The sequence below is a fragment of the Salvelinus fontinalis genome, chromosome 7, assembly GCF_029448725.1.
Source record: "Salvelinus fontinalis isolate EN_2023a chromosome 7, ASM2944872v1, whole genome shotgun sequence".
Lineage (NCBI taxonomy): Eukaryota > Metazoa > Chordata > Actinopteri > Salmoniformes > Salmonidae > Salvelinus > Salvelinus fontinalis.
Window position 1 is genome coordinate 15,105,336 of NC_074671.1, and position 12,633 is coordinate 15,117,968.

The 12,633-nt window shown below is 48.3% G+C and overlaps 1 protein-coding gene across 11 annotated transcripts in view; it reads right to left on the reverse strand.

Annotated features, from left to right (window-relative positions):
• Window positions 1-12,633, reverse strand: part of LOC129859042 (TRAF2 and NCK-interacting protein kinase-like) — a 57,548-nt gene that overhangs the window by 22,076 nt on the left and 22,839 nt on the right. For 3 of the 11 annotated variants that reach the window (XM_055928366.1, XM_055928371.1, XM_055928372.1), the window contains exons 14-24: window positions 11,949-12,035; window positions 9,204-9,389; window positions 7,310-7,474; window positions 6,793-7,038; window positions 6,473-6,582; window positions 6,285-6,388; window positions 4,447-4,529; window positions 4,177-4,200; window positions 3,364-3,548; window positions 3,176-3,278; window positions 2,654-2,794 (exon numbers count right to left, since the gene is read on the reverse strand). In XM_055928366.1, coding sequence (XP_055784341.1) covers window positions 2,654-2,794; window positions 3,176-3,278; window positions 3,364-3,548; window positions 4,177-4,200; window positions 4,447-4,529; window positions 6,285-6,388; window positions 6,473-6,582; window positions 6,793-7,038; window positions 7,310-7,474; window positions 9,204-9,389; window positions 11,949-12,035 — 1,434 coding nt within the window. Of the gene's footprint in view, window positions 1-2,653; window positions 2,795-3,175; window positions 3,279-3,363; window positions 3,549-3,653; window positions 4,201-4,446; window positions 4,530-6,284; window positions 6,389-6,472; window positions 6,583-6,792; window positions 7,039-7,309; window positions 7,475-8,483; window positions 8,859-9,203; window positions 9,390-11,948; window positions 12,036-12,633 lie in introns of those variants that run through there. The other 8 variants (XM_055928373.1, XM_055928368.1, XM_055928370.1 and 5 more) reach the window with 8 other exon arrangements.

Sequence of the window (12,633 nt, forward strand, 5' to 3'; positions counted from 1 at the left end):
GGCCCAAGTGTTGAGGGTCAGAGTAGTGGAGATGTTGTTTCCTACCTTCACCACCTGGGGGCGGCGCCTCAGAAAGTCCAGGACCCAATTGCACAGGACGGGGATGAGACCCAGGGCCTCCAGCTTAATGATGAGCTTGGAGGGTACTATGGTGTTGAATGCTGAGCTGTAGTCAATGAACAGCATTCTTACATAGGTATTCCTCTTGTCCAGATGGGATAGGGCAGTGTGAAGTGTGATGGCGATTGTTGGGGCGGTATGCAAACTGAAGTGGGTCTAGGGTGGCCGGTAAGATGGAGGTGATAACATCCTTGACTAGTCTCTCAAAGCACTTCATGATGACAGAAGTGAGTGCTACGGGGCGATAGGCATTCAGTTCAGTTATCTTTGCCTTCTTGGGTACAGGAACAATGGTGGCCATCTTGAAGCATGTGGGGACAGCAGACGGGGATAGGGAGCGATTGAATATGTCCATAAACACACCAGCCAGCTGGTCTGCACATGCTCTGAGGAAGTGGCTAGGGATAGCGTCTGGGCCAGCAGCCTTGCGAGAGTTAACACGTTTAAATGTCTTACTCACGTCGGCCACAGAGAAGGAGAGGGGGGGGGCACAGTTCTTGTTAGCGGGCTGTGTCGGTGGCACTGTATTATCCTCAAAGCGGGCAAAGAAGGTGTTTAGTTTGTCTGGAAGCGAGACGGTGTCCGTGACGTGGCTGGTTTTCTTTTTGTAGTCTGTGATTTCCTGTAGACCCTGCCACATACGTCTCGCGTCTGAGCCGTTGAATTGGGACTCCACTTTGTCCCTATACTGACATTTCGCTTGTTTGATTGCCTTGCGGAGGCAATAACTACACTGTTTATATTCGGCCATATTCACAGTCATCTTTCCATGGTTAAATGTGGTGGATCACGCTTTCAGTTTTCATCCATCCACAGTTTCTGGTTAGGGTAGGTTAATAGTCACAATGGGTACACCTCCAATGCACCTCCTTATAAACTCACTCACCGAGTCAGCGTATAGATCGATGTTATTCTCTGAGGCTGCCCGGAACAGGAACTTAGCGGGAGAACGGTGTTTTCCCGCTAAGTGATTGCATTTTGGAACCTTTGCGCTACTAGCCGTCTACCGTGTGCACATTGCTGTACTTAGAAAATACGTTCTGATCTGTTGCATCAGCCTCATTGCTATTAAACGTTTTTTAGATTCTAGTGGTTGTATTAATTTGGGATCTATCGCATCCCACAACTGTCCCAGACTATGTTTGGAAAATTTATTTCTCGCACAGCAGGACAAGTTGACCAATAGAACAGGTAAACTTTTGTACTATGGGGGATAGTAGTAGTCAATAGTAGATTGACATAGACTAGTGCTTTTGCTGTTCGTTAGGCCTACTCACCTTGTTGGAAACAAAAAGTAAATGTGGACAGTTCTTCCAACATCTTCAATAAGCGTGATAAGCACCCGCGCATTTGTGTCCCCGACGTGTCTCTCTTCACTTGTAGCCTGTGAGAAGGCTCGATCACATGACGGGCATTGGCTAAACTGAATTGAGATATCTGAGAGAGCCATGTGAGTGAGAGGTGCTACGGAGCACGCAGCCGGGAGAAGGGAATTTGTATTATTATTTTCAGCCCAAGGGCACAATGGCCACTGGCCGCTAAAGGCATGGATTTTTATAGGGAGCATTACGGGCTCATTACTGGGAAATTCAAGTTATTATCAAGTGCTTCTCAAATTGTGAATGAGAGACTGATGAAGTGTGTGCAGCCGTCACCAAAGAAAAAAGTTGAGCTCATGCCTTTCATGTAACTTTTTTCAAATCATCATTAGAGTCGCATCATGCAGCCTTAGAATGTATTAAAAAACATAAAGCCCAACATTTGCATATCACAACTAAAGTTGCATAAATAACTGGCATAGCCAGATCAGGGCCTATAATAAGGACAACTTAGCGTAATCTATTCTTCTGAAATAGACTACATTTTCTTCATATGATGTTTCTTTAGACCTGCCTAAAATAAATAATGGATATATTGTGATGGTGACTATACTAAAATTATTTTTTAAACTTTTTTTCTCAAAAGGTATTCGTGGAAGCCAGGAGATGCTAAACATGTTTATGTTAATTAACGGTCAACTACAGTAAGACCGGCAGTTATTTGCTTGACATTCACCGGCTGACAAAATTTCATGACAGCCACAGCACTAATCTTGACTCAGAAAAGGTTGGTGATCACTGCTCTAACGGGTTGCCAGTGGAAAGTGTGTTGAGCAACATTAGACTTGGTTTGCCATGCGCACACAACATGCAGGAGAGAGAGGAGAGCATGTGACCATCAGCAGCAAAGGAAGAGAAAGGATGGGAGAAATGGATATGGACTGGATTAGAGTGGGTTTAGTCTCAAGAGCCAAACAGACTAGGTTTTCCAAGTCAAACTAGAGGGGAGGGTGAGTGTTTCTTCTTCTTCAGTTTTAGGACACAGAGAGAACACAAGGGCACAGACGCAAGGGGCTCAGGTGTAGGGTTCTGTGTGCAGTGAGGTTGTGTGCAGGGGACTAGCATGTAGGGGGGTTGTGTGTAGATGACTAGCATGTAAGGGTGTAGGGTGCAGGGTCGCAAGCAGTTGGGGTGTAGGGGTCTAGTGAACCTACTTCGGAGTGGCTGCGCCCAGAGCCATTGCCAGGGGAGACCAGGGGGGAAGGGCTTTGCTGCACCAGATCGGGCAGATTGGCGTTGCCGAAGAAACCGTTGCTGTCAGCCAGAGCGGAGCTCCGCCTCCTGTCCCCATAGGTCTGGAACAGAGAGAGAGTGAGGGGCACTCTAGGCACTGATCTAAGGTCAGATTAATGTATTTCCTTGTGATAGGATTTGGGAAGGGTAAGCGGATTCTAGATTTGAGGTTGAGGTAAGGTTGAAATCTAATGGTTAAGGTTAGGTTTAGGGTTTAGGGGGTTCATCTGGATCTGTGGTTAAGGGGTACATTCTGCCCCTGATATGGAAGGTGGGTGAACCCAGAGGAGTGAAGAAGCAGAGTAACAACTGGTGACAATGCAGAGACAAACACGCACACACAGCACACCCACGAGCTGAGTGCATGCCTGGATGCTGGGTGTTGAGTTGTGTATAAAGCGGGCAGTGTGGAGCCCTGGGGTCAGGGATTGAAGGTGACTGACCTCTCTCATCATCAGGGAGCTGTCTTGGGAACTGTTGCCGTGGGAATCATCATGTCCTCCCATCACACCGTACGACTCACCGCCACTCTGCCCTGCAGCCGGCCTGACACACACAAGTTTAAAATACAGGGCTAAAATGCTGACACACACTCACTTTGTAATACACACACTTTCTAACACACACTCACATGATGCGTGGGATGTCGCTGACAGACACAGAGCCGTCGTTACTTCTTCCCCCTCCCTCCTCTCCGTCCTCGTCGCTCTGTGACTCATCACTGGACGAGGAGTAGTCCGTCACCTTGACGGGCGGGCGGTTAGGTTCCTCCCCCTGACGCAGCTCCCTCAGCTCCTTGGCCAGAGCTGTCAGGTCCTGGAGGTCAAAGGTCAGGAGAGGGTATTATAAAAAGGTCAGTACTCACGCGGTGGATGCGGTAACAGTGGGCAATATTTTATTGGCACAATGTTTTACACATACATGTTTCAGCCGTTAACTAATTCCCCAGAGCGTGAGTGAGGAACAATGAGGCTTCAGTCAGGAAAGGTCAGGAAAGGTCACTAATAGAGGGGTTAGAGGTAAGGGGTTAGAGGTCAGGGGTTAGAGGTCATCACACAGCTCCAATGCTCCCCAGTCTGCCTCTTTCAAACGGCACAGGTAGAGCAGGACAGGTGAGCTAAGGGAGAAATGGGCGTGCACGTGAAGAGGGGACTGTGTGTACGTGGAGGTCAATAGATATCTTACCAACTCCTCCTGGATGATCCAGAGAGGTGAAGAAAAAGAGGGTCAATAAGAGAGAAAGAGGGATAGAGATGAAATTATCACTATTGCAGGGAGAGACAAACCTTTTGTACTCATCAGAGAGATTGAGAGTGGGAGGGAGAAAGTGGGAAGGTGAGTGTGAACGAGTGAGTGAATACCTGGATGGGTGAATGAGTGAAAGAGATGGGGAGGGAATGATTGAGAGAGATATGGAGAAATGGTGAGGAGAAATGCCACTAACCTCATCTACAGCTCTCTTATAACTCTAAACAGGATGGAGAGAAACGCAGAGGAAAGAGGTAGAGAATAAAACAGGAATGTGGGAGGGAAAAAGAGAAGAGAAGATGAAAGAGATAAGACATGGATTGGTTAGTTCAGAGAAGAAAATGAGTTTTGTGTTTCTCTCTGTGTGTGTGTGTGTGTGTGTGTGTGTGTGTGTGTGTGTGTGTGTGTGTGTGTGTGTGTGTGTGTGTGTGTGTGTGTGTGTGTGTGTGTGTGTGTGTACACTCACTGCGGGCCTGCTAGGTCGTGTCAGTGTCACATCTCTGTTCTCTTCTTTGGTCTCCTGGGGCGGCGCCATAGACCCCTCCGCCCCTGTCAACCAATCACATCACTGCTCAGTAAATAGTCAACTAATCACATATCTGTCTGTATAGTCTTAAAAGCTGAAACCTTTATCGTAGCACACATGGAATCTGTGGGTTTCTCAAAATGCATACTACCGTGCTCCGAGCACGCAAATTGGAGCACAGGAGGGTTGGAGTATGAGTCCAAATCAAAGTATGGAAAACGGAACATGTAGGGCACTTCGAATGTGTACTCCGTTTGTACATATTTTTAAGCATGCATCAATGCAAGCTTCAATGGAAAGTATGCACAGAAATATGACGCAACCACGTAAAAAAAATGACGCAAAATTTCTTGAAATAAATGGCAGCCATTAATTGAGCTGAAGCGATAGAAAATCCACTCAGACTTCGGAATGAAATGTTGCCTATTGACATCTCATATGTTGCATGACTACAATATTTTATCTTAATAAATACATGCTGTGTTAATTTTGGCATGTTTACCTGCCTACAATACCCACTGTAGAGTGTGTAAACCGCAAAACTATAGTAAGTCAATACGGCTGAATGGCTAGCTACTATTGTTAGCTAGCCAGATAGCCATGAAGAAGGTTCAGTGAATGAGGACGTGCAGCGTGAGGTAATACAGTGGGGGGAGGTGCAGCGTGAGATAATACAGTGGGGGGAGGTACAGCGTGAGATAATACAGTGGGGGGAGGTGCAGCGTGAGATAATACAGCGGGGGAGGTGCAGCGTGAGGTAATACAGTGGGGGGAGGTGCAGCGTGAGGTAATACAGCGGGGGAGGTGCAGCGTGAGGTAATACAGTGGGGGGAGGTGCAGCGTGAGGTAATACAGCGGGGGAGGTGCAGCGTGAGGTAATACAGTGGGGGGAGGTGCAGCGTGAGGTAATACAGCGGGGGAGGTGCAGCGTGAGGTAATACAGTGGGGGGACGTGCAGCGTGAGGTAATACAGTGGGGGGAGGTGCAGCGTGAGGTAATACAGCGGGGGACGTGCAGCGTGAGGTAATACAGCGGGGGACGTGCAGCGTGAGGTAATACAGTGGGGGGAGGTGCAGCGTGAGGTAATACAGCGGGGGACGTGCAGCGTGAGGTAATACCAGTGGGGGGAGGTGCAGCGTGAGGTAATACAGTGGGGGGACGTGCAGCGTGAGGTAATACAGCGGGGGACATGCAGCGTGAGGTAATACAGTGGGGGACGTGCAGCGTGAGGTAATACAGTGGGGGAGGTGCAGCGTGAGGTAATAGTGGGGGGACGTGCAGCGTGAGGTAATACAGTGGGGGGAGGTGCAGCACGAGGGAATACAGTGGGGGGACGTGCAGCGTGAGGTAATACAGTGGGGGGACGTGCAGCGTGAGGTAATACAGCGGGGGAGGTGCAGCGTGAGGTAATACAGTGGGGGGATGTGCAGCGTGAGGTAATACAGTGGGGGGAGGTGCAGCACGAGGTAATACAGTGGGGGGATGTGCAGCGTGAGGTAATACAGTGGGGGGAGGTGCAGCGTGAGGTAATACAGTGGGGGGATGTGCAGCGTGAGGTAATACAGTGGGGGGAGGTGCAGTGTGAGGAAATACAGTGGGGGGAGGTGCAGCGTGAGGTAACACAGTAGGGGGAGTGTGAGTGCTTCTCAAATGGAATGTTTAATGCGTTCTCCAGAGTACTCAAGGGAACGTCCTTGGAGAATGCACTCGGAGCATGAGCGTGTGGAGCACGGTGGTATGCATATTGAGAAACCCCCTGCGTGTGGTGGTATGTGTACCTCTCTCGTTGCTTCCCCCCTGGGAGGAGCTGGATGAGCTGCTGCTGTTTGTCCTCTTCAGGGGTGTTTCCATGGAGACATCAGTCCTCCGCAGGTCTGGGTTACTTTGGCAACACACACAAACACAACATCAAGTGCCTGATTCACAAAGGAGCATGGAGTGTGTATGTGTGTGTGTGTGTGTGTACCTGGCCCGTATCAGGTGTGATCCAGCTCTAGGAGCAAGGCCCCCAGGTCCACTCCCAGGAGAGTGCTTCCTGACCAGGGCTGGAGAGATAGACGTGGTCCTCTGGGGCACCTACACACACACACACACACACACACACACACAATAAAAACCTGTTAGAACAGGTGTAAATGTGGGATCATGTACTGTATTCTCAATCTCAATCTCAAACGAAATTTGCCAAAATATGTACGTAGAGATTTGAGATTAAGAATCGTAAGGGGCACCAAAAGTTCAGACACATTGCATTCCAGATAGAAACACAGACATTGTCATGCAGACCTTGGGAGGTAGGTCTAGGTCCGTTCGTAGCCAAGAGCTGCGGTCCAGTTTGTCGAGTGGGGGAGCGAGTCGGGGGAGAGGAATAGGAGAAGGGGTGTCTGAGGTGGGGTCAGAGTTCTGGCGGGGCATGGGGGGGCGGCCGGGGGAGGGGGACGGGGAGGGCGACAAGCCTGTGACCCCGGCAGGGTCATGGAGAGACTGGGACCCAGACAGACCATGGAACTTCACCTGTACCAGGTGGGCCATCTGACAATACCAGAACAGATCAGGACCAGACCAGGACCAGATCAGATCAGGACCAGAGGATGAGGTTTACATCAGGACCAGGCAGGTAGAGGAGCAGGTGTAGAGGAGGAAGAGAGGAAGGTGAGGAAAGGAGAGGAGGGGAAAGGAGGAATGGAAGGTGGGGGAACGGGATGGGGAGGAGGGTGGAAGGGAGAGTTACTCAGAGTGAAAAACAAACATCAAAAAGGGTAAACGTGCCCATCCACTTTTCCAGTCTCTCACACACACACACCTGTGGTTCTGTAGAGCGGTGCATGGGTGGTGTTCGGGCCTGCTGAATGCCCCCGCTGCTGAAGGACTCGGAGCGGGGAGGCAGGGATGGGTCGGAAATACGGTTGGACACTTTGTGATGCAGACCTGGAGAACTCTGTCTGTTCAGCTTGGAACGCTCCTCCACCTGACACACAGACACAGTTAGAGCACACTCATTTATACTGGCAGTCAGTGACAGATTATCAATGCATGCATGTGTGACGTGCGTCAAACCTCCAGTTTCCCTTATTACCATGGAGGAGAAGCCATGTTCAGCAGAGACCACAGAGACAGACCTGGCTACAGTGTGCCTTTTTTTGCATGTGGGTGTGTGTGTGTGGGGGGGGGGGGGGTTAGGTGAGTCCAGAGGGAAGCAGATACACCCATGTGGGTTTAGACAGATATAGCTATGGCTGCCCTACATCAGCTCACAGTGGCCACTGGGGGGCAAGCCGGATATGTGTGTGTGTCTGTGTGTGTGTGTCTGTGTGTGTGTGGCTTGGATATAGGCTGAATCAGGAGCTGGAGTGTGTCCCTAAGAACATGGAGCCTATGTATAAAGCAGACTAAAACAGTTTGACTGACAGAGTCTGACTTCTAGAGGAAGAGAGAGATGTATAACCATTCTAAAATACACAAGGCACCATTCCAGAATGTAGAGAAAAGAAATCTGTTCTCGAACTATCCAGCCACCATTCTAGAACTATCCAGCCACCATTCTAAAAAAACACCAGTAACATAGAACCATCCAGCCACCATTCTAGAACCATCCAGCCACCATTCTAGAACCATCCAGCCACCATTCTAGAACAATCCAGCCACCATTCTAGAAACATCCAGCCACCATTCTAGAACTATCTAGCCACCATTCTAGAAACATCCAGCCACCATTCTAGAACTCTCTAGCAACTACTCTAGAACATAGAACATTCCAGCAAGAGTTCTTTCAGGAGTCCGTCCCCTGGTGTAAGGGAAGAGAAAATTGTTAATAAGGAAAGGAGAGTCCCGTTCAGAAGAAAGGAGGGATGGGAGAGAGAAAGAGAGCTCCACAGACACACCAGCCAAGGGTTAAAGGTTAGGGTTAGTCCACCTCTGAAGAGAGAGAGGGAGGAAGTGTCTCAGAAACACCGGAAATGGGTGTCTCCCTCACTGACCCGTCGACCTGGACACCTCCCCCTCAACTCCTGAACTTCTCCCTCAGGGCTCTTCCTTCTGGCCTCAGGGCGACGCATGATTGGATGAGAGGAGTCAGGGGCAGGATCAGGGGCGAAGGACACACGTATACACGGAACGGTCACACTATTGCCTTCAGATTGGAGAAGCCTCTCCCTGGAGGGACTTGATTGGGCAGGGTAAGAGGGGGGACGGGAGCAGGGGGTGTAACCAGGGAACAGGAGGAGTGCTAGGCTGGCATCTCGAGGTTGGCATCTCGAGGATGGCATCTCGAGGATGGCATCTCGAGGCTGGTTAAAGGACTGGTGCTTAATGGGAGGAATACGAGGTGAGCTACTCTGGGTTTGACGCATTACCTAGAGACAGAACATCACACTGTCACTGAACACATCAAACACATATAGCTATGTGGACACAAACACACACATTTATTACTGTGGAAGAACCTGAAAAAAACTAACATAGAAACAGAGGGTCTGTCCATGATGGAGACACTGTGTTTTGGAAAAAGAGAGACATTTTGATATATCTTATAGTCCAGACATAGCAATGATACAGGGCTCCCACTCTTCAGAAAACTTCAATCTTGAGAGGAGAGAGATCATTGTAGGAAACATAATATACTGTTGGTGTGTAACCAAATATACTGAACACATCTATAAGCGCTGTGTGTGTGATGTGTGTGTGCGTGCGAACAGTACCTCCTTGGCCCAGGCAGGTTTGTCGTTATTGGGGGCTGTGTCTTTGTAGTGGTAGAGCTGTTTGGTGTCTTGTGGCCTTGGCTCCTGCTGCTGCTGCAAGGACACCAGGTAGGCTCTCTCCTGCTGCAGCTGTCTCTGGAGACGCTCAGCCTGATGCTGCTCCTCCATCTGCTTACGCTTGTACTCCTGTAGATACATGCACAGTTTACACAGGAAACAAATGCACAAACACAAAGTACACTCCATGGCCAAAAGTATGGACACCTGCGTGTCGAACATCTCATTCCAAAATCATGGGCAATAACATGGAGTTGGTCCCCCCCTTTGCTGCTATAACAGCCTCCACTCTTCTGGGAAGGCTTTCCACTAGATGTTGGAACATTGCTTCCATTCAGCCACAACAGCATCAGTGAGGTTGGGCATGGATGTTGGGTGATTAGGTCTAGCTTGCAGTCAGCGTTCTAATTCATCCCAAAGGTGTTCGATGGGGTTGAAGTCAGGGCTATGTGCAGGCCAGTCAAGTTCTTCTACAAACCATTTCTGTATGGACCTCGCTTTGTGCATAGGGGCATTGTCATGCTGAAACAGGAAAGGGCCTTCCCCAAACTGTTACCACAAAGTTGGAAGCACAGAATCATCCAGAATGTCTTTGTATGCTGTAGCGTTAAAATGTATCTTCACTGGAACTAAGGGGCCTAGCCCCAGACCATTATTCCTCCTCCACCAAACTTTGCAGTTGGTACTATGCATGGTGATCTTCACAATAACAGCACTTACAGTTGACCGGGGCAGCTCTAGCAGGGCAGAAATGTAACAAACTGACTTATTGGAAAGGTGGCGTCCTATGACGGTGCTACGATGAAAGTCACTGAGCTCTTCAGTAAGGCCATTCTACTGCCAATGTTTGTCTATGGAGATTGCATGGCTGTGTGTTCAATTACAGTTGAAGTCAGATGTTTACATACACTTAGGTTGGAGTCATTAAAACTTGTTTTTCAACCACTCCACAAATTTCTTGTTAACAAACTATAGTTTTGGCAAATCGGTGAGGACATCTACTTTGTGCATGACACAAGTAATTTTTCCAATAATTGTTTACAGACAGATTATTTCACTTATAATCCACTGTATCACAATTCCAGTGGGTCAGAATTGACATATACGAAGTTAACTGTGCCTTTTAAACAGCTTGGAAAATTCGAGAAAATTATGTCATGGCTTTAGAAGCTTCTGATAGGCTAATTGACATCATTTGAGTCAATTGGAGGTGTACCTGTGGATGTATTTCAAGGCCTACCTTCAAACTCAGTGCCTCTTTGCTTGACATCATGGGAAAATCAAAAGAAATCAGCCAAGACTTCAGAAAAAAAACTGGAGACCTCCACAAGTCTGGTTCATCCTTGGGAGCAATTTCCAAACGCTTGAAGGTACCATGTTCATCTGTACAAACAATAGTACGCAAGTATAAACACCATGGGACCACGCAGCCGTCATACCGCTCAGGAAGGAAAAGCGTTCTCTTTCCTAGAGATGAATGTACTTTGGTGCGAAAAGTGCAAATCAATCCCAGAACAACAGCAAAGGACCTTGTGAAGATGCTGGAGGAAATAGGTACAAAAGTATCTATATCCACAGTAAAATGAGTCCTATATCGACATAACCTGAAAGGCCGCTCAGCAAGGAGGAAGCCACTGCTCCAAAACCGCCATAAAAAAAAGCCAGACTACGGTTTGCAACTGAACATGGGGACAAAGATCATACTTTTTGGAGAAATGTGCTCTGGTCTGATTAAACTAAAATAGAACTCTTTGGCCATAATGACCCTCGTTATGTTTGGAGGAAAAAGGGGGACGCTTGCAAGCCGAGAACACCATCCCAACTGTGAAGCACAGGGGTGGCAGCATCATGTTGTGGGGGTGCTTTGCTGCAGGAGGGACTGGTGCACTTCGCAAAATAGATGGCATCATGAGGGAGGAAAATGATGTGGATATATTGAAGCAACATCTCAAGACATCAGTCAGGAAGTTAAAGCTTGGTTGCAAATGGGTCTTTCAAATGGACAATGACCCAAAGCAAACTTCCAGAGCTGTGGCAAAATGGCATGAGGACAACCAAGTCAAGTTATTGGAGTGGCCATCACAATGCCCTGACCTCAATCCTATAGAAAATTTGTGGGCAGAACTGAAAAACGTGTGTGAGCAAGGAAGCCTACAAACCTGACTCGGTTACATCCGCTCTGTCAGGAGGAATGGGACAAAATTCACCTAACTTATTGTGGGAAGCTCGTGGAAGGCTACCCGAAACGTTTGACCCAAGTTAAACAATTTAAAGGCAATGCTACCAAATACTAATTGAGTATGTAAACTTCTGACCCACTGGGAATGTAATGAAATAAATAAAAGCTGAAATAAATAATTCTCTCTACTATTTCACATTCTTAAAATAAAGTGGTGATCTTAACTGACCTAAGACAGGGATTTTTTACTAGGATAAAATGTCAGGAATTGTGAAAAACTGAGTTTAAATGTATTCGGCTAAGGTGTATGTAAACTTCCGACTTTAACTGTATATACACCTGTCAGCAATGGATGTGGCTGAAATAGACGAATCCACTCATTTGAAGGGGTGTCCACATACTTTTGTATATATAGTGTATATGCTTGTGCAACAAGAGCGATAAGGGGTTGTTGTGGATAGGTGATAGGCTTAGGACTTAGGGGTGAGAGGTCTAGGATGAGCGGTTACCATCAGTAGAGCCTGCTCCTGGAGTAGTTGTTGCTGTAGAATCTCCAGCTGTCTTTGCTCCTCCTCCAGCTGCCTACGGATATACTCCTACCCAATCACAGGCCAGACAGCCAGGAGATCAGCCAATCAGAGCCCAGAGCAGCCAGGTGAGTGATCAGAGCAGTCAACGGAGACAGAAAGGAGGTGACGAGGAGGAGAAAGGGGGTGAAAGGAGTTGAGGAGGTGAAAGGGGGTGATGAGGATGAGGTGATGATGAGGAGGAGAAAGGGGGTGATGAGGAGGAGAAAGGGGGTGAGGAGAAGAAGAAAGGGGGTGAGGAGGAGGAGATAGGGGGTGAGGAGGAGGAGAAAGGGGAGGAGGAGAAGAAGAAAGGGGGTGAGGAGGAGGAGGAGAAAGGGGGTGAGGAGGAGGAGGAGAAAGGGGGTGATGAGGAGGAGAAAGGGGGTTAGGAGAAGAAGAAAGGGGGTGAGGAGGAGGAGAAAGGGGGTGAGGAGGAGGAGGAGAAATGGGGTGAGGAGGAGGAGGAGAAATGGGGTGAGGAGAAGGAGAAAGGGGGTGATAAGGAGGAGAAGAAAGGGGGTGACAAGGGGGTGAGAGGGAGTGAGATAGAGAGTACAAGGACAGATTAAGGAAAATATTTTTTGAGAAAGAAACCAAAGTATGGATTAAAAACAAAATAGAAGCG